At 40.0% G+C, this 24,556-nt stretch overlaps 1 protein-coding gene across 1 annotated transcript in view; it reads left to right on the top strand.

Moving 5' to 3' along the window:
• LOC131225810 (syntaxin-132) overlaps positions 1 to 24,556 on the top strand; it is a 68,532-nt gene that overhangs the window by 10,504 nt on the left and 33,472 nt on the right. The window contains exons 2-3 of the mRNA XM_058221402.1: positions 8,636 to 8,746; positions 8,899 to 8,955. Coding sequence (XP_058077385.1) covers positions 8,636 to 8,746; positions 8,899 to 8,955 — 168 coding nt within the window. The remainder of the gene's footprint in view (positions 1 to 8,635; positions 8,747 to 8,898; positions 8,956 to 24,556) is intronic.

The following is a 24,556-nucleotide window of genomic DNA, read 5'->3' as shown; positions in this document are numbered from 1 at the left end:
CACAATTTAGATGTTTTGACTTAGTTTAATGTATGACAAAGGTACAAGTCCATCATACAAATTTTTACTGCATGCGTGTTGCCTGTGTACTTTGCCACACGATCTAATACTCTAGAGTACCTAATTTTTGGGTTCATGCACGAAGGAAGCTGATCATGTATAAACTTTTGAGTGTGTGCTGCCATATCCTCTGCCATAGGACCAATCACCCACTAGTGATTACAGTGTTGAGGCTGTTGGCATGGGTTAGACACTAAGACTCCTATTGTCTCATCTTCCTCACATATGGTATTCATCAACGGCTATCTATATCATCTAAATTGCGGGGCACATTGTGGATGGGGATATCTCTAAAATCAAATTGATCAAGCAATCTTGGCCATCCAATTGATATCAATTAAGTGGATGGTTAAAAGAAAATAGAGAGAAGTTAGAATTCCATGGGTGACATCAGATGGTTGCTATCATTTTCTTTTTTTCTTTGAAGGATCACAAAAATTATATTAAAGAGAAAAAAGAAAATACAGAAGGAACGGGGCTGCTGAGAAAGCGAACCACCTATGCTCCTAAGAAAAGAAGATTACAGCCCTTTAGATGATCTACATTTGTGACCCATTCTATGATAAACTGTTTTGCTCTACGAACTAAGAACTCCACCGACTTGGAGTCATTTCTGAAGGATCTTCCATTTCTTTCTTCCCAAACTGACCACCAAACAGCTAGGAGGGCTATTCTCCAGATTGGAATTCTTCACATACTAAGAACTCCACCGACTTGGATGGTTGCTATCATTTTCTCAATGACACTTTAGGTTATGCTGAATCCATAGTTTGCATTGTTGTACAACTATGCCATGTCTAGGTGAAGAAGCACCATCATTTAAATGATGGTGAACCATTGTAGGTGTACGTGTGGTGCATATATACTTACTGAACTGGGTCTCTCTAGCATGACGGTAATCCAGAATTTTTTGGGTGAATCAACAATGATTTTAGTCGCTCAACCTAAATCGCAATTTGAAGGTACTTGGGAATGATTCAGATATGACGAACTATGTTCAGAATCGACCTTGAGATGGCCCATGCTATGCTGAATCTGGCAAACACAGCAGCCTATATATTTGAAGCGAACTTACAATGGATGATCAGATCACAAACTATTCTTTGGTCAATGGATGAGCAGATTACAAATCTATTCTTCACTCTTGCAGCACATGGAAACCTGTCGGTAATACTCATGCCCTTCGAATGGTCGATGATCAAAATGTATTCAAACATGCAGTCCAAACAAAGGCTTTAACATTTAGAGGGATGGCTGCATTACAGATTTTGGAGAAGGCCACCAAACACCGAGAATCATTCCTGACCAAGAATCGGGGCAGCGATCTAATTGGGAGCACACCATCTATCACTAAAAGCCATATATGCCCATCAAGTCCATTTTCAACTTTTGCTGGTTTTATCCTTAATTTTTTGCTGTGACATGGTGATAATATATAAGGCATGGTGCTATCAAGTTCTAAAGTTCGTGTAAAATTTTCGTAGGGCCTGTTTGGATTCATGGAAGTTGTTGATGCAAAAATTTGGACGTCCTCCTTGGACCACTTGGTACCTGCAAGAGAAGACAAAGATGGAGACCCTGGCTGCAGCAGGGGAACCTCCGATGCCAAAGTCAGATAGGCATGCTAGGTCTAGTCGAACATAGGGTTTTAGGGTGGAGAGTTGTGCATACCTTTCGCCATTAAGGATGCTCCTATTTATAGGTGAGAGATGACGGTGGCATAAGGGATGATCTCCTTATTTAGGGGGAGCGTATTGTAGAGGGATTCGTATCTCGAACGTGTCATGGGTATCGCCCGAGATCCTTAGCGGAGATCTTGGGCAGATCCGTGTTGCAGTCGTCTTCCGAGATCCTCGGGTGAGATCTCGGGTGGATACAATCGGAACTAGTAGAGGCACGTGGTAAGAGTCCAATGTGGGTGGTTGTTCCGAAGAGGGGTTTTGCCAACCTGAATTCTCTAATGAGTTGTGGTCGAGTTTTCCCTTGACATTGAGCAGATTACTGACCTGCTGACCTGCCTTTGGAAGTTGTATCCAAGCACTGAGACCGAACTCCTTTCCTTAGTAGAATATAAACTAGTTATCGAGGATGACCATCCTCTTCATTTTGTCATACGGTGCGGGGTCATACTTCGGGGGTCCTCGCCAAAAGATGTTTCGAGCAACAGCTCGAAAATGGATGGGATCGTGGAGGAGCTCGGGGTCGTTCAGTGAGTGAGGTAGAGCAGAATGCTCTTCCCTGGATGTTGAGGAGCTCATTGGTCATGACTAGCGTTGGCCGACCTCCTCGTGTTGTGCATAATGTCCGTGTTGGTGGTCGATATTCGAGGCCGACTTCTAAGGCCAAGGTTAGTATCTAAGGCCGACCTCTCGAAAATGGATGGGATCGTGGAGGAGCTTGGGGTCGTTTAGTGAGTGAGGTAGAGTAGAATGCTCTTTCCTGAATGTTGAGGAGCTCATTGGTCATGACTGGCGTTGGCCGACCTCCTCGTGTTGTGCATAGATGTTCGAGTTGGTGGTCGATATTCGAGGCCGACCTCTGAGGCCAAGGTCAGTATCCGAGGCCGACCTCCGAGGTCGAGGTCTTTGGTCGAGGCTGACCTTTGAGGTCGAGGTCATCCCTTGAGACTGAGGTCAGTACCATCTAAGGTCGAGGTTGAAAATAGCCAACACCAAAGGTCGGGGTGATTTTCCAGCCCTCAAGCAATCCATAGTCATCCAGTCTGGCTTTGGTTCATCTAGTCAGTCCATTTTTACCCATAACAGAAGGTAAACGAAATGAAACATTGTTTTCCATGAAACTCAATTTATGTTGTTTGTCAAGCTTTCTTTGCGGGAATTTGTGGGAAACATTGTTTCCCACTTTCTATCTTTGTTGGAAAATAAATAAATTTAATTTTCCACATCCATCCCTAAGAAATGCATTTTCCCATGATGGAAGGAAAATAGATCTCTCAAAGGTTAAGCCCAAGTGTGCTACCATCCATGTTTAATCGCTTCACATGTGCCACATGTGTCAATGTACCAAATGATCTATTGCCCATTTTCGGTTATGCATTGCATGTGCTATTATGCCACATGTGCCAATGTGCCACATGTGTCACCATTCATCTTCTCTTACACTCAACATGTGTAAAGCGTTCCACATGTGTTAATGTGCCACACGTGACACCATCCATCTTCTCTTGCGCCCTACATGTGCTAATGTGCCACATGTACCACCATTCTTCTTCTTTTGTGCCCCACGTATGCGAAACACTCTAGATGCACCAATGTGCCATCATCCATCTTTAGTCACTCCAAATGTGGCACAAGTACCAATGGTGCCAATGAGCGTAAGTGCTACCATCTAGCTTCAAGTGCTCACATGCCAAATGTGCCAATGCATGTCTTGTGCCACGCGTTGCCGTACAAGTTACGACTTCAAGCAACTCACACGTACCACATGTGCCACAATTCAGCTTCAAGCACCCACATATGGCGTGTATGGCACTATTCATTGTCAACCATCTCATATGTGCTAGTCTGGCACATGCTAGCAAGTACCTAGATTTTTTTTCTCTTGATTTTTGTTTTGTTTTGTTTTGTTTTGCCAAACAACAAATTTGAAACTAGATCCTAGATCCCTAGGAAAATCAAACAAGGAAAACACAAAATAAGGTTTCTCAAGAAATACTAGTTCCTTTCCTGGAAGAGGAGATCAAATTAGTTGTTTTTAGCCTCGGCAAAGACAAATCTCCAGGCCCTAATGGTTTACCTCTTGCTTTCTTTTAGCTCTTCTATGAAGTGATTTAGTCTGATATTATTTCCCTCTTTCTTTCTTTCAACTCTTCTGGTAAGTGATTTAGTTTGATATTATTTCCTTTCTATCAGACTTTCATTTTAGTAGTTAGATCTTTTGCACCTTCGGGGCCACTTTCATTGCGCTCATTCATAAGGTCAAAAGGGCTTCAAAGCTTAAGGTTTTTTGTTCGATTAGTTTGCTAGGGGCTCCCTACAAGATCCTAGCCAAGCTGTTAACTTCTAGACTTAGACCCGTTTTGTCCAAAGTCATCTCTGACGCTCAAGGAGGCTTTTTTGGCTAATAGACAAATCCTAGACAGTGCCCTGTTTCATTTATTTATTTATTTATTATTATTTTTATGATGATTGGGTGTCCTCGCCCCCTTTCGAGGTGAGATCATGAAATTAACTGCCAATCACGTGCATCGGGTTATCTAAGGGGAGGGGAATCAAACTCGTGTTTGTGGGGAGCAAACCCACAACCCAAGCCGTTTGCCCAAACCGTTATGGGTTAGACTATGCCTTTTTGGCTCATGAATGTATTGATTCACGACACAGATCTGGTGAAGAGGGTATGGTTTGCAAATTGGATATTGAGAATGCCTTGGATCATGTTGATTGAGGATACTTAGATTACTTGCTAATTAGATTCAGTCTCTGTCATAAATGGTGTGGTTGGATCTGTAATTGACTTTCCTTGCTTCAAATTCAGTCTCTGTCATAAATGGTGTAGTTGGATCTATAATTGCCTTTCCTCTGCTTCTTTCTCTGTGTCGGTTAATGGATCCCCCAAAGGATTCTTTCCCTCATCGAGGGGTCTTAAGCAAGGAGACCCTCTATCTCCCTTCCCTTTTGTTCTAGTCGTTAACGGTCTCAGTCGCATGTTGTGCAAAGGCCCATTGGCCTTTTCAGTGGATTCAATGTATCCCCATCCAGTCAAGCTGTCTCCTATATCCAATTTGCAGATGACACCTTCCTGTTCTGCAAGGCCACTATTCAGGCTGTTATTGATTTGAGGAAAGTTATCCTCTACATTGAGGTTATCTCTAGGCTTAAGATTAATCTCTTCAAAAGTGAGCTTTTAGGCATTAATATTCCTGATGATCTCCTCCCTTCTCTTGTTACAGTTTTTGGATGTAAAGAAGGATCTTTCCCCTTCAAATATCTGGGCCTTCCCCTTTGCATTGGCAAACCAGCCAAGCACCTTTGGGATGATATCATTGAAAGAATGGAAAGAAAGCTCTCTCCTTGGAAGAGCTGCTACTTGTCCCTTGAGGGGCGCCTTACCTTAATCAAATCAACTTTGTTTAATCTTCCCTCTTACTTTCTCTCCTTTTTTCGTTGTCCTAAATATATTATCCCCAAAATTGAAAAGTTGAGAAGAGGTTTTCTTTGGACAGACAACTCTTCTCTACACAAATTCCATCTTCTCAACTGGTCCTAGGTTTGCATACTGAGGGAGGTGCCGATATCAGGACATTGACGGATGTCAACTTTGCCGTCCTCGGAAAGTGGCTTTGGCGCTTCAGAACTGAAGCGGGAAGCAAGTGGAGGGTTACCATTGCAGATAAGTATGGCCTAGAGAATGTGGTTTTACCAAACCTTCGTCTCTTTACAGAGCCTCCACGACTTGGAAAGCCATAACGGGTCTTAAGAACTCTTTCTTGGCGGGCATCTCTTTCAATTTGGGAGAAGGCTCTTGGATTAGATTTTGGTTGGACAACTAGATCTTAGATAGACCTCTCCTATCTGCTTTCCCAACTTTAGCCAGAGTCTCTTTGAATCTATACATTCTCATCTCTAATTGTTTTTCTCCCATTGGTTCATAAATTTGGTGCCCGCCTTGCCAAAGAGCTCTAATTGAGCTCGAGACCGAAGCCTTCTTGGATCTCCTTCATCTTTTGCATGGGGTTTGTCCAGTCCTTGGGCAAGCTGACTGCCTTTCTTGGTCGAGATCTCTTTCAGGCAGATTCTCAACCAAATCCTTCTATTGGATCATCTGTTCTCCTCTTACAAATCAAGGATTTACCTTCCTGCCCTTCTTCTGGTACTACAAAGCTCCCCTGAAGGTCTTTGTTTTTGTCTGACTCCTTGCCAGGGGAAGGGTATTGATGGGAGACAACTTCCAGTGCCATGGTCTAGTGCTTCCAAATGTGTGCCATCTCTGTCTCCGCGACGCAGAAACCAACCCCCATTTATTCCTCAATTGCCCTTTCACTGCGGAAGTTTAGACCTCTCTAGAACAACTTCCGAGTCCCCTAGGTGATGCCAAACTCGATCCAAGGGCTTTTATTCGCTTGTCACAGTCTCTGTCTTGAGGACGATTACAAAAATTCTTGGAGACTGGTGGTGATGGCCTCCCTTAGGGCTTTTTGGCGCAAAAGAAACTAGCAATGCTTTTGGGATCTCTCGTCCAAGCCTTTTGCCATGGGGAATCACATCAACAAGGACCTTCAAGATTGGTCTTTCGGTCTAAATCTCTTAGACAGATCCTGCATTCTCTCCATCCCTGGCTGTCTTGTCTGTAGCCGTCTTATGATGTTTTTCCGTGGGTCTCTCGAGTTGTAGTCTAGGTTTATGCTTCCTTCTGTTTGTTTGTTTTGGAGTTTACTCCCCTAAAATATTTTAGTTCATTCTTCAAAAAAGAAAAAGAAAAAAAAGAAAAAAAAACGTTGTTGTAAAAAGGTTCTGCAAAAGATAAAGCTACATTTTCCAAAATAGCTAAGGGGCTGTTTGGTTTTCCAATTTCCTATGAAATGCAAAGTAAATGAGCCATCATTATCATTTCAAGTGTTTGTTTAAACCAGAATTATGGCTCGTAAATCGACTGTCAACTACATTTGTAAAGAAAATAGTTTAAGTAAATTGTAATCATTACATTTTCACATTATACAACTATCATTTTTATAGTGATTTCTAGGTGAAACAAACAATGTAGCAAAATCATCATTGCAGTCAAATGTAAGTAATGTCACCACACAATTACAAGAGTAAGTAATCATTACCCATTTACAGCCATTTACCATTGTAATTGGAAAACCAAACAGACCCTAAGGACCTTTTTCTTTGAATGATTAATTACGGCAGGACCTTAATCTAACCTGATAATTCCAATTCTGATTCAAAATCCTTAAGTAGAAGTTGGGTCAAAACCACCTGGAAATTCTTAGCTACTGCTCTGAATCAGAGTTACCAGGAAAATCTTTTTGGGTCTCATCTGCTTTTTGAGAATTTGCAACTATCCCTGTTTAACCAGTGTTTTAAATATTGACGATATCGGCCGATATATCCCACGATATATCTTGTATCCCACCTGTGCGATACGAAATTCACTAGTGCAATATATCTCACATGTTCGATCTGGTGAGCATTATTGATTTTCGATCCTTTTTTTGTTTTTCGATAAATCATGTTAAATTCTTACAAATCCATGGTTTTTCATGTTTTGCATGAAAAATCATGGATTGGGAGCTTCAATTTCAAGATTTGGAGGAGATGGGCCTGAGTTGCGGAAATTTTTTTAAAAATAAAAATTTCCCACTTTCTTTGCAATCCTTGTGTCCAAACATAAAATCAAACATGTATATAACCCAATCTAGTGTTTCTTCTTTTGCTTTTGAATGTATCGTTTGTGTTTCCACACGTCTTCTTACATTTATAAATTATATGAATAGACTTTGAATATACTTGCATCAATTCAGTTAGACAACGCATAGATTAGGACCCCATGCAAAGAAAACCTATTATGTGCACTTATTTTTTGTAATTTTTAGATTTATAAATGTGTGTTGATGTCTTTTTTAACAATCACTGAAGTTTCATTGAAAAATTTGACCAATTTCCCCATGTTTCCAACAACAGCGATACAACCGATATATCCCATGCGATAACCGATACGTATCCGTATCCCAAGGGTACGATACGTAATGCGATACCGATATTTCGAACACTGTGTTTAACTACCCAGTCCCAAAAAGATGCAGTAAACCATCTAGGAAGATGAGAAACTTGTTAGCTAAGTGCTCTTTTTTGATGTTCCCACCAATTTGCTATGAGTTTTGCGTGGCTTGGGAAATGATAACTGCATTAGGTTGGAGCTGCCATGGTTTGGGAACACTGCCAGGGGCAGTGAATTTGGTGAGCCCATCCGGCGCCAAAAATGGAAGCTTCGAAACTGCAAGATTACCTTTTAATTTAAATCGTGTTTATAGTCTTATTCCTTGGAGGAATTTCATTTTAAAAGTCAACCATCAACTAGAAACATGTGCACAATTTGGCTTTTAAAAAACACAGTTTTATGCTTCTGCTTTCTGTTCTTCACTGAACTATCTCGACTAAAATACAGCATTTATTATCAAATAGTAGACAATATGATGATCTGAGTAGTTGAGTTGAAGATATTAAAAATCCTGAATGTCTGAGATGGTAGCAGTAGATAATAATACATTTTCAACGGTTATGTTGCATGTATATTTATGACTCATGTAGTTCTGTGCAACATGTGAATGCAATTATGCTTTCTTGAAATGACCTAAAATAAAACATCAGGAACTCTTTTTTGGTTTTGAGTTTCTTACCTGTACCTGCCTCCCATATCCATCCTCATTTCTTGCTCATGCTATTTTGTTAAATCCCGGATATTCACAATATGTAACTGAAAGCAACAGAAGATTCTTAGAAATGCTTTTGCTTTGATGTGAAATGTTCATGCCCACTGTGGTTTAGGCTTTTAGCTTACCACTGATAATAGCAACTTTGTCCTGGAAATCCTTTCTTATGTCTGGTTTTCATAGGATTCCTTTGAGATCCCTCGAGGTCAGACTTCAAGGGATGGAGATATTGAATTAGGATCACAACTTACAACGACTTCTGGAGAACTCGGGTTTGAAGGTTTCTTCAAACAGGTACCTATGAATTATGATCTATAAAGAGATAATTGAATCCTTCTTTATGCTGAATGAAAACTGAAAAGGGTAGCATATGACACTGAGTTGTTTTATTAGCTTGTGTGCACGGGCACTGAATCTCTTACATTCGTTGTCCATTTCTGTGTTAGGTTCAAGAGATTGAGAAACAAATTGACAAGGTTTCTAAGCTACTGAAAAAGCTCCAGGTATGGACTTAATAGGTTTGGGTCTATGAAAGGCTTCTAGCTTAACTTCATGAATACATAGAGCATATATTTGTTGGTTTTGTATTTTAGTTAGTCATTTTTCAATCATTGAGAATGTTAAGATGTGGTGCTTTTTAATCAAAGTGCTTATTTAGCATTCTCTAGAGGACCAGGAGTCACAGGTAGCATTCTTTTGGTCCGAAACAGTGAAACTAACTGCTAAACTCAGGCACAATGCTGAGTTCATTCCAGGATTGGCTTCTGGTGTTTCAAGTAGAACTTGTTCACTTATTGAAACCTAGAAACTTTATCTTATTATAGTTTCCTGAATCTTCTACTTAGCATAACACTTCTGCCCCCGCCCCCCCCCCCCCCCTTTTATGAGCAATCAAAAGGAGAAATTTATTAAAAGAAAAGGCAATACAAAGGCACACTCTGCTGACAGCATTAAAACCAAAGACAAGAGGAAGCAAATGTAATGAAAGGCTGTTAGAACCCTGAATTGAGTGGGGGCCACACAACTAATGCCTATTAATCAGGACTGCCTTGGATGCTCCTTTAGCAAGGTTATTTGCTTTCGAATTTGCCTCCTGAGTAACATGAACAACCCTCGCATATATATGATGTATCTCTAACTTCAGTAGTGTTCGCTATTCTCCATAGGTATGGACCCCTTTGGCGCACACAATCGCTTTCCAAGAGTTGGCTTCATTAGCAACGTAAAAATCAAATTGGGTTACTATTCATCTAAAAAATTGCTCGGAAATGGCCAAAATTATTTTAAAAAGGTTCAAAACCACTGATCTAATGCATGAATCTACAGACCTATACTACAAACAAGTTATTTATGCATCAATGTAAGAATCATTAAAAAAAAAAAAAAAAACAAAGAAAATCACTAGAAATTTGAAAAAAGTAGTTAAAATTGAAAAATAAAAAAGTGTCATAGAATTGAACACAAACTTAGGAACATTTGGTTGATTTGGCCATATCATGTTGCATCGACACATACAACAAGAATTGAATGCAAATCTAGGAAGATTTGGCCGATTTGGTCATATCGTGTTGACTTGACACAACAAGAAAAAGAACAGGATTTTTAACCTTTTTTCCGATTTCCCCCAAAACTGTCTCTAGAGCTTCATTTATTGATTCAAGCTCAAATATTATGTTTTGATCTTGTAAATATGTTTAGATTTGGTCAAAATTTGGTTATAACTATCCCACAGTCTCATGTGGTGGGACCCACACCCCAAAATGATCTCGCAAATGGAGGGATGGTGTTGATATAACACATACATCATGGTAGCCTCCAAGGAGGTTCAATGGTGGGACCTGCTGCTGCTTCCAGCAGCGTGGTCCACATAAGTTTTGGATCTGCTTCATGTATGGGCTCATGCCCTAAAACGGTCTGGCATAACGGATGGACAGTGATGGATTCTTGCACACATCACGGTGGGCCTTAGATAGGTTTCAACGATGGATGATTCTCCCCACTGTTTCCTACAGTGGGGTCCATAGGTTTTAGATCAAGCTGATATTTGTGATTTCCCTCCATCCAGGTCTATGCGACCTTATCAATAGGTTGGATGGAAAATAAACATCACGGTGGGCCATTGTCCATACCCAATGTTCGAAATATCGGTATCATGTTACGTATCACATCCTTGGGATATAGATATGTATCGGTTATCGCATGGGATATATCATTTGTATCGGGTAATTTATCGCACTTTTTGGGAAACATGGGGAAACAATGGGAAAATGTTTGAATTTTTCAATGAAACTTTAACGATTGTTAAAAAAGACCTTAATACACACTTTTAAATCATAGCATCTCAAAAAAGAAGTGCACATAATAGGTTTCCTTTGTATAGGGTCTTAAGCTATGCGTTATCTGACTGAACTAATGCAACCATATTCAAATTGCATGCATAACATTTCAAGTGTATGTGATGATCATTTCATCAAAGTTCTAACACTCCTAAATACTTCGAAATTAGTCTCAATTGATAGCTGTTTGAAGGGAAATTTTGAAAAAAAATTAATATTTCAATAAAATTTTATTAATTATTAATTGAAAAAAATATTTTTCAAAACTTAACAAGGACTTGAAAAATTAGTAGATTAGCCCTCATACAGGCTTGATTTCATATTTGGAGTGCAACATTGCAAGCAATTTTGGAGAAATTGGGAAATTTTTGATTTTTTCCTAATTTTCCCCAAATCGGACCACCTACACTCAAAATTTGAAATTAAAGTGTATGTGATGATCATTTCATCAAATACTACTAAATATTTCGAAATTAGTCTCAATTGATAGCTGGTTGAAGGAAAATTTTGAAAAAAAACATGGAGAACATGATGAATCAGTGGATATAGAAATCAAAGCTCCAACTTCATGATTTTTCATGCAAAACATGATGCACCAATGGATTTATAACCATTTGACACTGATTTAACATGATTAAAGAAAGGGATTGGAAATTAAAAATGCTCAATGGATCAAACATGTGGGATATATCAGCACTACTTGTGCGTATTGCACAGGTGGGATACAAGATATATCGTGGGATATATTGGCCGATATTGTCGATATTTAAAACATTGTCCACACCCAGTGGGCCCCACAATGTGGGGACACTGTGTCCACAACATTGGCACACGCTATGTCCACTGCATGGCCCACCCTGTGGTGGGTCCTATAGATGTATCAGAGAGAGAGAGAGAGAGAGAGAGAGAGATATGCACTCCTTTTCTTGTGTTGGAGTGCATGCATTGGTGGAAGGAAAGGTGAGTGGTGAAGATGGCTACTGCACATGGTGCATGTGTGCAGTGTTCTTGTTCTTGATGATTTGTCGATATTATCACTGATAATATTGGTGTCGCTGCACCGGCGACACCGAAACCCCAAGTTTTCATTTATCTATGGAATATCGGCGAAATTTTCGATATCATCGATAAAAATGGGTTCTCGCCGAGAATATCGGCGTGGTGTGGTTGAAAGAAAGAAAGAAAAACTTCAATTTCGTGATTTTCGTGCCTAATTGGAACTCGAAAGAACAAAATCCCTTTGGCCTTGATCGACAGCGCTGTTATGTAAGAAATACCTCAAAATTTCTCCATTTTTTTTTTTCGATTGAAAGATCGATGTCGCAATTTCAGCGAAAAATATGAAATTTTGCAGGATTTCCTCTCGATTTGGGTCTAATTTAGGGTTTTGAAACCCTCTGTGAGAAATTTATGTGTTTCTGTGTTTTTTATTGTTTGTTTTTGAAAAAGCTTCAAGCCTTCGAAGTAGAAGCGGTTGCGTACCGAGTAACTTGTACACCTTATCGTACTGAGTAAACTCTCTCGGGCCCACCGTGAATGTATGTTGTTTATCCATGCTGTCCATCCATTTTTCTAGCTCATTCTATGGGTTAATCCCAAAATTGAAGTATATCCAAAGCTCAAGTGAACCACACCACAGGAAACAGTGAGAATAATGATTTCCACCGTTGAAACGTTCATATGGCCCAAAGTGATGTTTATTTGTCATCAAACCTGTTTATAAGTTCACACAGAGATGGATGAAGGTAAAACACAAAAAGCAGCTTGATCTAAAGCTTCTATGGCCCCTAAGAAATCATCAACGGTATACGTTCAATTCTCACTATTTCCTATGTTGTAGTCCACTTGAGCTTTGGGTATGCTTTAGTTTTGGGGTGAAGCCCTAAAATTATTTGGTAAAATGGATGGACAGAGTGGATAAAATACATAAATCACGGTGGCCCCCACAGAGTTTACTCGGTACACTTAGTGTACCACTTGACGTAGTCCGCTTACAGACCAAGTCGTGCGTGCACGACTTGTTTCGAAAGCTCGGTGCTTTGTGGGGCTGACTGTAATGTTTTTTTGCCATCCAACCTCTTGATCAGGTCACTCAAACCTATATGAAGTAAAAACACAATTATCAGCTTGATCGAAAATATTCATGGCCCCTAATAAGTTTTTAATGGCGGGATTCAATCACTACTCTTTCCTTTGGTGTGGTCCACTTGAGATTTGGATCTACCTCATTTTTGGGACCATGTACTAAAATGTAAGAAACCCTATTTTATTATTGAATGAATGAGAATTCGTATGTTTTCTTTTTATTTTACTGAACATATTAGGGTTTTAGGATTGGCCCTTGGGTGTTGAGGATTCTACTCTGGTTTCATATTTTCCTTCTTTATAAATCTTCGAGGTGCGGGAAAAGGTAAGAATCAGCTGTCTTCTTTTCTTTGATGCCCTAAAATCCATACTTTCTTTCATCTCGAGCCTATCTCTTCTTCATCTCTTTCGTTCCTCTCTAGATGTTCCCTTTTAATTTGAACAGAAAAGAGTGATGGCTAGTAAGGAAAATCGGATCTAAACTTGATTGTATATTGGCTTACGCTAGATCTGGGATATCCTCATATACCTAGGTCCTCCACTTTTTTCTTTTTTTTTTTTTAATTATTATTTAAAAAACGTGATTTTATGCTAAGGGGCATAATCCTGCCTAAATGATTTCATCTCTGTGTTGAGATTTGCTTAATCCCCTTGATTGAAAACAATTAGTTGATTAATTTTATTATTTGAATCTCTTCAACTTGATTAGACATGCATCTAGGGTTAGGCCATCACATGTCCCTGCATCAGTTTTGGTATAGGAGTCAGGTTTTTAGCGTAAGTCGGTCTATCGACAATCTCTCTTTCTTGTGAAAATTTACTAAAGAATCTCTTAACCCAAATTGTAAAAGTTGTAGTTAGCCTTTTTCCTGATGTATGCCCACGTGAAGGGGTTATATTTTCTTGAGTTTAGTTAGCCATTTTCCTAGGTTTTGTTGAGTCCTCATATAGATCTAGGCTATATAGGGTAGTTATATTGCATTGGCATCAATATTTATTTTATTTTTTTACCCCTTTGCGCACCTAGATCTAGGACCCTTCACTTTTCATGCCTGGTGTATGCCCACGCGCACTGGTCGTGGATTTGGTCTCCATTACACCATGGACTCCGATCAATTTGCTAAGGCTATGGAGGGCCTAACTAAGAGAATGGATCAACAGTTTTGAACCTTGAGGGATGAGATTGCGCAACAGTTCGCGTATCAAGATGGTATGTTCACGCGTCTAGAGGAGAGAGTTACACGCTTAGATGTCGGTATTCCAACCGCCACTGTAGGTGGTTACCAGGCGACCCTTGACACTGGGGTTGTTGATCAGTCCTAAGTTGTGGGCCTTGATCCACCTAGGGATGGTTTGGGCGTAGGCCAAGCCCGTGGACCTGACAATGGACATGATGGGGCATATCCATTACCACCCACATACAATTGTGATCATGTCCTTCCCACCCAATGGGAGGGCCATGGTGGGGTGTGTTTTCAGCAATCTCAAAAATACCATGAGCACGAGGACCCTGTCGCTAGGGTCATGAAGGGCATCATGGTTGATGCCCCCACTTTTGATGGGAGATTGGACCCCAAAGTTTTTTCCAATTGGTTAGCAGACAAGGACCACTTCTTTGAGTGGCACAGTTTGCTAGACCCACAACGGGTTGGGTTCGCCAAGATGAAATTGATGGGCCAGACAAAACTATATTGGGGAAATGTGGAGCATTGCCGCGAGCAATCTGGAGAAGGGCCGGTTCTCTTTCGGATTGAGATGAAAGAGTTGTTGAGAGAGAAGTATGTTCCCCTTTCTTACAAGTAGAGGCTATAAATCAATGGCACACTTTACGCCAAGGATCCATGATGGTGACAGAATACATCGCCAAGTTCGATGAATACATGATGAAGTGCGATGTGGATGAGGACCCTTAATGAGGACATCACTTCACGTACATCTTTGCGAACGTATCAGAGGAGGCGGGCCGCACCGATTTCCCTGTGGCTAAGCGAGTACCCATGATCATGCTGAAGGCCCCATGTGCATGTGCGAGCATCTGGAAGACCCCACACTGGGAAGATGCACATGTGTTGCTTTATGGAGTGATCCAGACCATTGGATTGGAGGGACGTGACGATTGGGCCGTTGGATCACACGATCGGGCCATCGATCGTGGATCGTCCGCACTAGTTTTATTTTTTTATTTTTTTATTTTTTAATATTAGATTTTATGAGCTTATATATTTAGTTTTATTTATATTATGTTTGGACACCATTATGAGTGGTTTTAGTTGATTTTAGTTAGACTAGGGCTATTTTCGTCAAAATTCACAAAACATGGTGTTTATTGTAATTTTTGAAGTTTCTTGGAGTTACAAAAGAGGGTGGGTCCCATGAAGATGGAATAGAAGAAGAAAAGAAGCAAAAGTGTTTTTTTTTTTTTTTTTTTCACAAATTTAATGAGCGAGAGGGTCTCACGCCCACCCTCTTTTATATCTCCAAAAGAGTTCAAAAATTACAATAAACACCCTGTTTTGTGAATTTTAACGAAAATAGCTATAGTCTAACTAAAATCAACTAAAAACACATAATGGTGTCCAAACATAACATAAACAAAACTAAATCCTATAAGTTGATAGAATTTAAAAAATAAAAATAAAAAATAGTGCAGACGATCCACGATCAATGGCTCAATCATGTGATCCAACGGCCCGATCTTTATGTCCCTCCAATCCAACGGTCTAGATCACTCCATAAAGCAACCCATGTGCATCGTCCTAGTGTGGGGTTTTCCAGATGCTCACACATGCACATGGGGTCTTCAGCACGATCACGGGTACGCAACTAGCCACATGGAAATTGGTGCGACCCACCTCCTTTGATACGTGCGCAAATGTGTACGTGAAGTGATGTCCTCATCAAAGGTCTTCATCCACATCGCAACTCATCATGTATTCATCAAACTTGGCGATATATTCTGTCACTGTCATGGATCCTTGGCGCAAAGTGTGCCATTGATCCAACAACCTTTGCCTGTAAGAAAGGGGAACATGCTTCTCTCGCAACAACTCTTTCATCTCAATCCAAAAGAGAACTGGTCCCTCTCCTGATCGCTCGCGGCGACGCTCCACATTTCCCCAATATAGTTTTGCTTGGCCCACCAATCTCTTGGCGAACCCGACCCGTCGTGGATCTGACAAACCGTGCCACTCAAAGAGGTGGTCAATGTCTGCTAACCAGTTGGAAAAAACTTTGGGGGCTAATCTCCCATCAAAACTGGGGGCGTCAACAATATTGTCGAATAGCATATGCGATCACATTTTTTTATTTTTTTGCAATTCTCGAAAAATTAAAAAGAAAAATCAGAAAAAATTATTATATGTTATTGGCTCTTAAAATACATTTAATTTAAGTAAAATAAAACCAATTACATTTACAATTTTACATAATGAATTAAATATTAAGTTAAGTCATCATTCATCAACAATTCTACTACATTCTACAATATAGTTAACTTCTTAACAATTAACATTTAACAAATATGAAATATCAATATTCAACATTCAACACTACATGATATACATCAACAATCAACATCAACACACTTAGTAAACAAAATGAAGAAGTTATTTATTTATTATTTATCTAATCAATAATCATATACATTGATCTAGTAGCCATTGTGGCATATCACCACCAGGTCCACCACCACCACCACCATCATCATCATCATTTGAGTCATCTCCTTCTTCCACATACACTTCCTCTTCTTCCGTTTCTTCATCATCTGTAAGTACTAATACTTCATTAACATCCAATGGTGGATGATCTTCAGCTTGATCATCATTATCACCATCTCCTTCTTTAATCTCCTCAATCTCTTCAACGAGTTGACGGCTACTACTCGCCCCCTGGCTCCCCCCTGTCCTTGGTCTTCGAGTGATACTACCTTCACCAGGTGTTGATCCATATGCGTCATCTTTAACTTGTGCCCATGTCAGCACCTCTTCAGCAAATATTGGGTCCTCCGTCTCTACGAGCCACTCGTTATCTGCATCCAACTCATCTAAGCAAATAGGGTCAAAGAAACCGAGTTTTTCTTTCCTAGTTTGGAATCGTTTTTGCAATTTTTGATTGTATTGAACGAAAACCAAGTCATTGAGCTTTTTTAGCTCAAGGCGATTCCTTTTCTTGGTATGAATCTGCAAAAAAGAAAGCGCATTTGGCATTAGCTATTTAGGTAATTAATTTAGCTTAGGCCACTAAAAAATTAAAGCTTACAAACAATTACTAAACAGTCTAAACTTATTGCCTCGAATGTGCTCCAATTGCGCTCTCAACCACTGGCAGAACACGTACGTCCAAAAATCTTCATAGCCAGCTTCTTTAGAGCTGGATCCTTCCTGTTCGGGTCCACTCCATAGGCAGTCTACCAGTCAGCTGAGAAAAACAGTTTAAGTAGATTAGAGACACTTGAAAAACTATTTGTAAGAGTACACTAAGACTAACATTCATAGAAGTATTTACTGGGTAATTTCATTGTCCGATGCCTTATTACGATATCCCTTCACTTTTTGTGTAGAAGTCCAACAAAGTTGAGATCCTGTCCTGTTCTCCTCTATCTAGAATCATTCTTTCCAAGACATCAATAAATCCAACCATATGCATAGTTAGTGCTTCTACTAGATCAGCAGAAGCGAATAAATAGGCTGGGTTAAGGATTTAAGCAGCCGAATGCAATGGGGATGACATTTGGCTTCCCCATCTTCTATCTATAATATCTAAATTTGGCTTATAATCACGGTCTTTATAGTTAAAATGGTCCATGATCTTATTTTTCGCCCTCTCCATCGCATCATATATGTAGTCTATTGTAGGCTTCTCATCCTCGTCCACCAATCGCAGTACAGTGACTGAGGGCTCGGATGCTTTTAGCGCCTTTGACCAAAAAGGATTGTTTGTTGAACCTGTTTTCCTTCAGTCTTCTTTGACCAAGGCCTACTTGTAAAATCGGCCAACACTACAAAGCTTATAAGTTCTGATTTCTTTGCATGTAATCTTTATAGTGTTAAAAAGGCTGTAGCGAAACAGGTGATTGCTGGACGTAGCAAGTTACCACCAATGTGTTTTCTCATTCTACTGAGAAGAAGGGCGTGATTGTACATAAAGACCGTGATTCTTCTAGCCCTAGCAATCACATTTATAAATAATCTACCTATATCTTCTAAAATAAGATCAACACAATGGGCCGCACAGGAGGTCCAAAATAAACGTCGCCTCTTCTCTATAAGAAGACGACCGGCCATTACATACGAGGCTGTGTTATCTGTAATTACTTGTACAACATATTCCTCACCTATTTCTTCAACTATACTATCTAGTAACTTAAACAAATATTCTCCTGTATGTGAATGGCTCGACGCATCCACGGACTTCAAGAACATTGTCTCAGCTGGACAATTTATCAAAAAGTTAATGAGAGACTGACCGGATCTATTGGTCCATCCATCGGCCATTAATGAACAACCATATGTTTTCCACGATTCCTTTTATCCAGTTGTGAAGGATTGTATATTCAACTTCAGTTTTTAGGCATGTCTCCGTCATTTCATGACATGAAAGAGGTTTAAGCCCAAGTCCAAATTAACTTATAGCCTCAACCATTACTTTGAAGCTTCTCGATTTAACGGCGTTGAAAGCAATGCCGGTTTGGTAAAATCACTTAGCAGTATATTGAATAGTGGTTTTCCTATCTTTTTTATTTTATTTTTTTTTATACCGGTTCTCTAAAGTTGTTTGAGCCGACCCTTTCCCTCTACCCCTTTGGTCGATCACATTCTCGGAGTGTGGTCTACACCATCTATCCATGAGCACATAACCTCAGGCTCTTTTCAAGACCGTTGGTTGTACTCGTGGTCTAGACCGGCCTGTAGAAGTAGGAGTGGGATTAACTTCATCTACATTAACTACATTTATATCTTCATATGCATTTTGTTCCAAATATCCCTCCTGACGTAGGGCACTATCGCATCTCTTTTCTTGATTGTTTTTCCGTATACTTCATGATCTCCCTTCGGATTTCTGGAGTAATTTTGTCGCATGCTTTTGCATTTGATCGCGGTAAATGTGCAAGGTGTTGCTTGTGCCTTACAATGCCACTGGAACTCACATACCCACATAACTCACATACTATGTGAGTCTTTTCCGTAACACTACGGTAGTGCTCATACTTCCAACCCGGGTCATTCGACTTGGGTTTCAAAGAGGAAGATTGAGAAGAAGGCATTATGATGGTGGTGTGTGTAAACTAAAGTAACTAAAAAGTAAACTAAAAAGTAACTAGAAACTAGAAAGTAAACTAAAGTAAAGTAAGAGACTAAGATCTAAGAGTAAAGAGACTAAAGAGATGGGACTTGGGGGGGGGGGGGGGAGAGAGAGAGAGTTGCACACACACACTTACACACTTTACACTAGTAGTAGTCTAGTAGAAAAGGAGAGGGAAAAGAAAAGGAGATAGAGGGAGAGAGAGAGAGAGAGTTGAGTTACCCTTGTAGAAAGGGAGAAGAAGAGGGAAAAGAAAATGAGAAAGAGAGAGAGAGAGTTGAGTTACACTTGTAGAAAAGAGAGGGAGAGAGAGAGAGAGAGATTTACATACAAACAAAATTAAAATTACAAATTTAAAAGAGGTTCCAACTTCCAAATTCTTCAATCTTCACTTCCTGTATAAGTTGTCATCTCTTCACCTTTGCCCCTTGACTTGAGTATTGATCTTAAATTCTTGTTGTACTTGTAAGTTGTAAGTAACTTCAAACTTGTAAGTTTGTAACTTGTAAGTTGTAACTTGTAAATTGTAAGTTGTAAGTTGTAACTCTAACTTGTAACAAAGTAACAAACAAACTAAAAAAATAATAATAATAGAAGTTGTTAGAACTTAGAAAACTTAGAACTTGGATATTATGAAACTCTAAGAGAAAATGAGATAGAAAGAGAGATTGAAAGAGAGAGTGGTGTATGTTCCCTTGATTGAACTAGAAAGTAGAAAGAGAGTTCAATTCAATGGATGGAGAGCTTAGTTGTCTTGTAGATGTAGTAATGTCTCTTAAATCTTGATTCTCGAATGTGGATGTATGTTTCTTTCCTTGATGGAAACTTCAATCTCAATCTTGATTCTTGATTCTTGAAATTTGAAAGAAATATGGAATATGGATGGAGAGGAGTGGATGTAGAGTGCTTAGAAATATGTAAGAAAGAATTTAAGAGAGCAAAATAGAGAATAGAGAGAGTTTGAGCTTTGAGTGTATGTAGGAGTGCTTAGAATCCCTTTTTATAGAGAAAAAATCAGGATTTTAAAAAAAAAAGGTCAGAAAATGATTAGAAATATGACCGTTGGCCAATATGCGATCGCATATGCTGTGTGCAATCGCATACATCGCATATGCTGGCACATGTGGCATATGCGATCGCACCACATATATGCGCATATGCGAATGTACGATCGCACATGACAACACTGGGCATCAACCTTGATACCCTTCATGACCCTAGCGACAGGATCCTCATGCTCACGGTATCTTTGAGGTTGCTGAAGACGCACCTCACCATGGCCCTCCCATTAGGCGAGAAGGACATGATCACGATTGTGTGAGTGGTAATGGATATACCCCATCGTGTCTGTTGCCAGGCCCATGGGCCTGGCCTGCACCCAAACCATCCCTAGGCGGATTTGGGCCCACAACTTGAGACTAATTAACAACTCCGGTGTCGGGGGTTGTCTGGGCACTACCTGCAGTGGCGGTTGGAGTACCGGCATTTAAGCGTGTAATCTCTCCTCTAGACACGTGAACTACCGTGAGCATACACTAGGAATGAAAAGTGAAGGGTCCTAGATCTAGGTGCGCAAAAGGGTAAAAAAATAATATAAATATTGATACCAATGCAATACAACTGCCCTATATGGCATAGATTTATATGATGACTCAACAAAATCTAGGAAAATGGCTAACTAAACTCAACAAAATATAACCCTTCATGTGGGCATACACCAGGAAAAAGGCTAACTACAATTTTTACAATTTGAGTTAAAATGTTCTTTAGTAAATTTTCATTAGAAAGAGGGATTGTCGATAGACTGATTTACGCTAAAAACCTGGCTCTTATACCAAAACTGATGCAGAGACGTGATGACCTAACCCTAGATGCATGTATAATCAGGTTGAAGAGATTCAAATAATAAAATTAATCAACTAACTGTTTTCAATCAATGGGATTAAGCAAATCTCAACACAGAGATGAAATTATTTCGTCAGGATTATGCCCCTTAGCATAAAACCACGTAAACAGTAAAAAAGGGAGGACAGTGATATGAGGATATCCCAGATATAACTAGGGTTGAAAGTTGGGCGGGTTCAACCTAACCGACCCGACATTGGGTTGGGCTTGGGTAGGATGCATCGAGTCCGATCTCAAGCTTGGGCTATGCAAACACAAACCCGATAAAACTTGGGTCGGGCTTGGGTTGAGGTCTCGAGTTGCCTGACCCAACTTGAACCCGATCAATAGTTTAGTTACTTATAAATTATAATTGAGTGTGGATGGTCTGTGTTGAAGGCACAGGAAATTCCAGTGCCGCCGAGTTTCATTGGTCCACGTCATTTCTGATGACTCAAGTTAATAAGATACGCTAGATGTCTCTATCCCATATAGATTGTGTGCCACACAACACGAGTTTTAAAGGAGTAGTTGTCCTATATTTTAGCTTGTTTGTTTAGAAAAAAAAAAATGAAGTTCTTTACGATAAATAACTACATATATAATTAATAAAATCATATATACAAAAAATAAGTGTATTGAAATATGATGATGTAATAACAAAAATACTAGCATTTATCCACACGACCAACCCGACTAACCTGACTAAGACCGCTTGGGTTGGGCTTGGGTTGAGAATTCCCAACTCGAGGTTGGGTTGGGTTGGGTTAGGGTTGAGGTACAGGAACCTGGGCTGGGCTAGGGTTGAGCACCAACCCGACCCAACCCACACGACTTTCAGCCCTAGATATAACATAAGCCAATATACAATCAAGTTTGGATCCGATTCTCCTTACTAGCCATCACTCTTTTCCGTTCAAACCAAAATGGAATATCTAAAGAGGAACAAAAGAGATGAAGAAGAGATGGGTTCGAGATGAAAGAAAATACGAATTCTAAGCCATCAAAGAAAAGAAGGCTGATTCTTACTTTTTCCTACACCTCAAAGATTTAGAAAGAAGGAAAAATATGAAATTGAGGTAGAATTCTCAACACCCAAGGGCCAATTCTGTAACCCTAATATCTTTGGTAACATAAGAAGAAAATATACAAATTCGTATTCATTTAATAATAAAATAGGGTTTCTTACATTCTATATATAAGCCACAGGAAAAAAAGTGTACTAAAGCCCCTAAAAACAAGAAAAAGAACTAAAAAACGCCTAAAACTAAAACACCCGCGTGACAGGGTGTAGACATGACACTCCTGCACTTGTAGTGCATCAGAAAATGGGTCCATCGGACACGACGTCCATCCACATAAACTCCTTCGCTCCAGTACTTGGTCGGCGACGCCTCCTTTGGTACACTCTAAAGGGTACCACTAATGTCCGCATCAATTCTCCCCGGGTAAGAAGAATTCGCCACTAGCGAAAGTGAACTTCTATATCTCTCGAGTGAATCGGAGTCTATGCACTGCAGCTCTGTCTCTGTGATCCAAGAGTTATCTGTAATGGGACCGTTCCTCCATTTGACTAGGAATTTCTGGAAACCCTCGGAGTGAGTGGAAACCGTCTTGGAGTCCAAAATGTCCTCTATCTCGTTTATTCTTGGTGCAGGTGGAAGAGAATGTAAGATGGGTATAGGAAGGTCAAGCTGTGGCCAAGGTCTATATATAGGGAGGGTCTGGGAAGAAACAGGGAACCAGTAGATAGAGGTGATGGCTCGTGATAAGGAAGTAGATCTTCCACATTAAATATGGAACTGATGCCCATGGTACCAGGGATATCAACAATATAATCATTAGAACCCAACCTTTTCACAATTTTATGTGGGCCTATGCTATGGGCATAAAGCTTCTTCACGGATTCAGGTGGAAACCGATCAGACCTAATACGAACCATGATGTCATCTCCAGGTTGAAATTCCCTAAATCTCCTGTGAGTGTCAGCAGAAAGTGTATAATGTTCATTACTCGAATTAATCTTCATCATGATCTCACAATGCAATGCATGTATATGCTGAGTGAAGGACTCTCCTAACTCTAAAGGACACTGTGGGGTAGCCATGGGGATCAAATCTATGGGGGATCGGGGTCTAAGTCTTAAAACAATTTCAAACGAGCTTATTCTTGTGGACCTGTTCAATAAAGAATTATACGTGAACTCTACTGTGGGAAAAATAGTGTCCCTTGTCCTGTGGTGGTCTCCAACCAGACATCTCAACAAATTCCCTAGGCTAAGGTTCACTACTTTATGTTTGACCATCCGACTGGGGATGATATACTAAAGAAAACTGGAGCCTCGTACCCAAAATATGCTAAAGAGTATTTGAAAAATAACTCGTGAATCTAGTATTTCTGTCAAACACGATGGATCTAGGTGTTCCATGAAGTCGCACAACCTCTTAAAAGAATAACTTGGCAATGTGGGAGGCATCTGAGGTCTTATAACAGGGTAGGAAATAGGCCATCTTAGAAAACCGATCAACAACCACGAGTATGGAATCGTGCTTACGAATAGTCTTGGGAAGCCCAAGCACGAAGTTCATACTGATATCTTGCCACGAGGCATGTGGAACTAGCAAATGAGTATATAAACATGTATTTTGTTTCCTCTGCTTCGCCAATTGAAATGTCCGACACTGACCTATAATCCTAGCCAAATCTCGCTGGAGATTAGGCTAATAGAAACGATCAGAAACAAGGGCAACTGTTTTATCTCAACCAAAGTGACCTGCCATCCCTTCAGCATGCAGCTCCCAAACTAGAAAATCACGGAGGGATGTGCGTGGGATACAGAGCTTGTCCCCTCTAAAAAGATATCCATCTGTAAGGACGAACTCTGCACTCCTCGAGGGCAGGTCACTAGACTGACGCATAAATAATCCCAAAATCAGGATAGTTTGAGTACTCACCCTTGAGTTGCTCAAAGCCTGTAACTTCAATGCTCATGGACCGCAACGTCATGACATGACGGCTAAGCGCGTCAGCAACCTTATTCTCTTTTCCGGCCTTGTGCTTAAGCACAAATGTGAAATTGTGCCCGCTTGGCATGCCTAGGGCTTAACTTCTTTTGAGAGCTCAAATATTTCAAGGGGTCATGATAAGAGAACAACATGAATTTTTGTGGTAATAAATAATGCCGCCAATGGCACAATGATTGCATAATCGCATAGAATTCCTTGTCATAAGTGGAGTAGTGTTGTTTAGCCTTGTTTAACTTCTCATTGAAAAAGGCCACAGGATGTCCCTCTTGGTTTGGCAAAGTCAGGTAGACGCATGACTAGCGCTTCCGTCATCTTTGGAACTAGAGCTCTCCCCAGTGAGGTTCAGTTCAAACCTTTCAATATCAAAATAGCTATCCAAATTGGATGGAATGGAGTCCAAATTGGCATAAATAGGAGACCAGTTAAAATTGGTGGTTGAACGGGTTTGCAGTAGATAGTTGTTATAAGCA

This window comes from Magnolia sinica, chromosome 14 (genome assembly GCF_029962835.1).
Source record: "Magnolia sinica isolate HGM2019 chromosome 14, MsV1, whole genome shotgun sequence".
NCBI classification, from domain to species: Eukaryota; Viridiplantae; Streptophyta; class Magnoliopsida; order Magnoliales; family Magnoliaceae; genus Magnolia; species Magnolia sinica.
The sequence above is the reverse complement of the archived record's forward strand: the minus strand, read 5'-3'. Positions and strand labels throughout refer to the sequence as shown.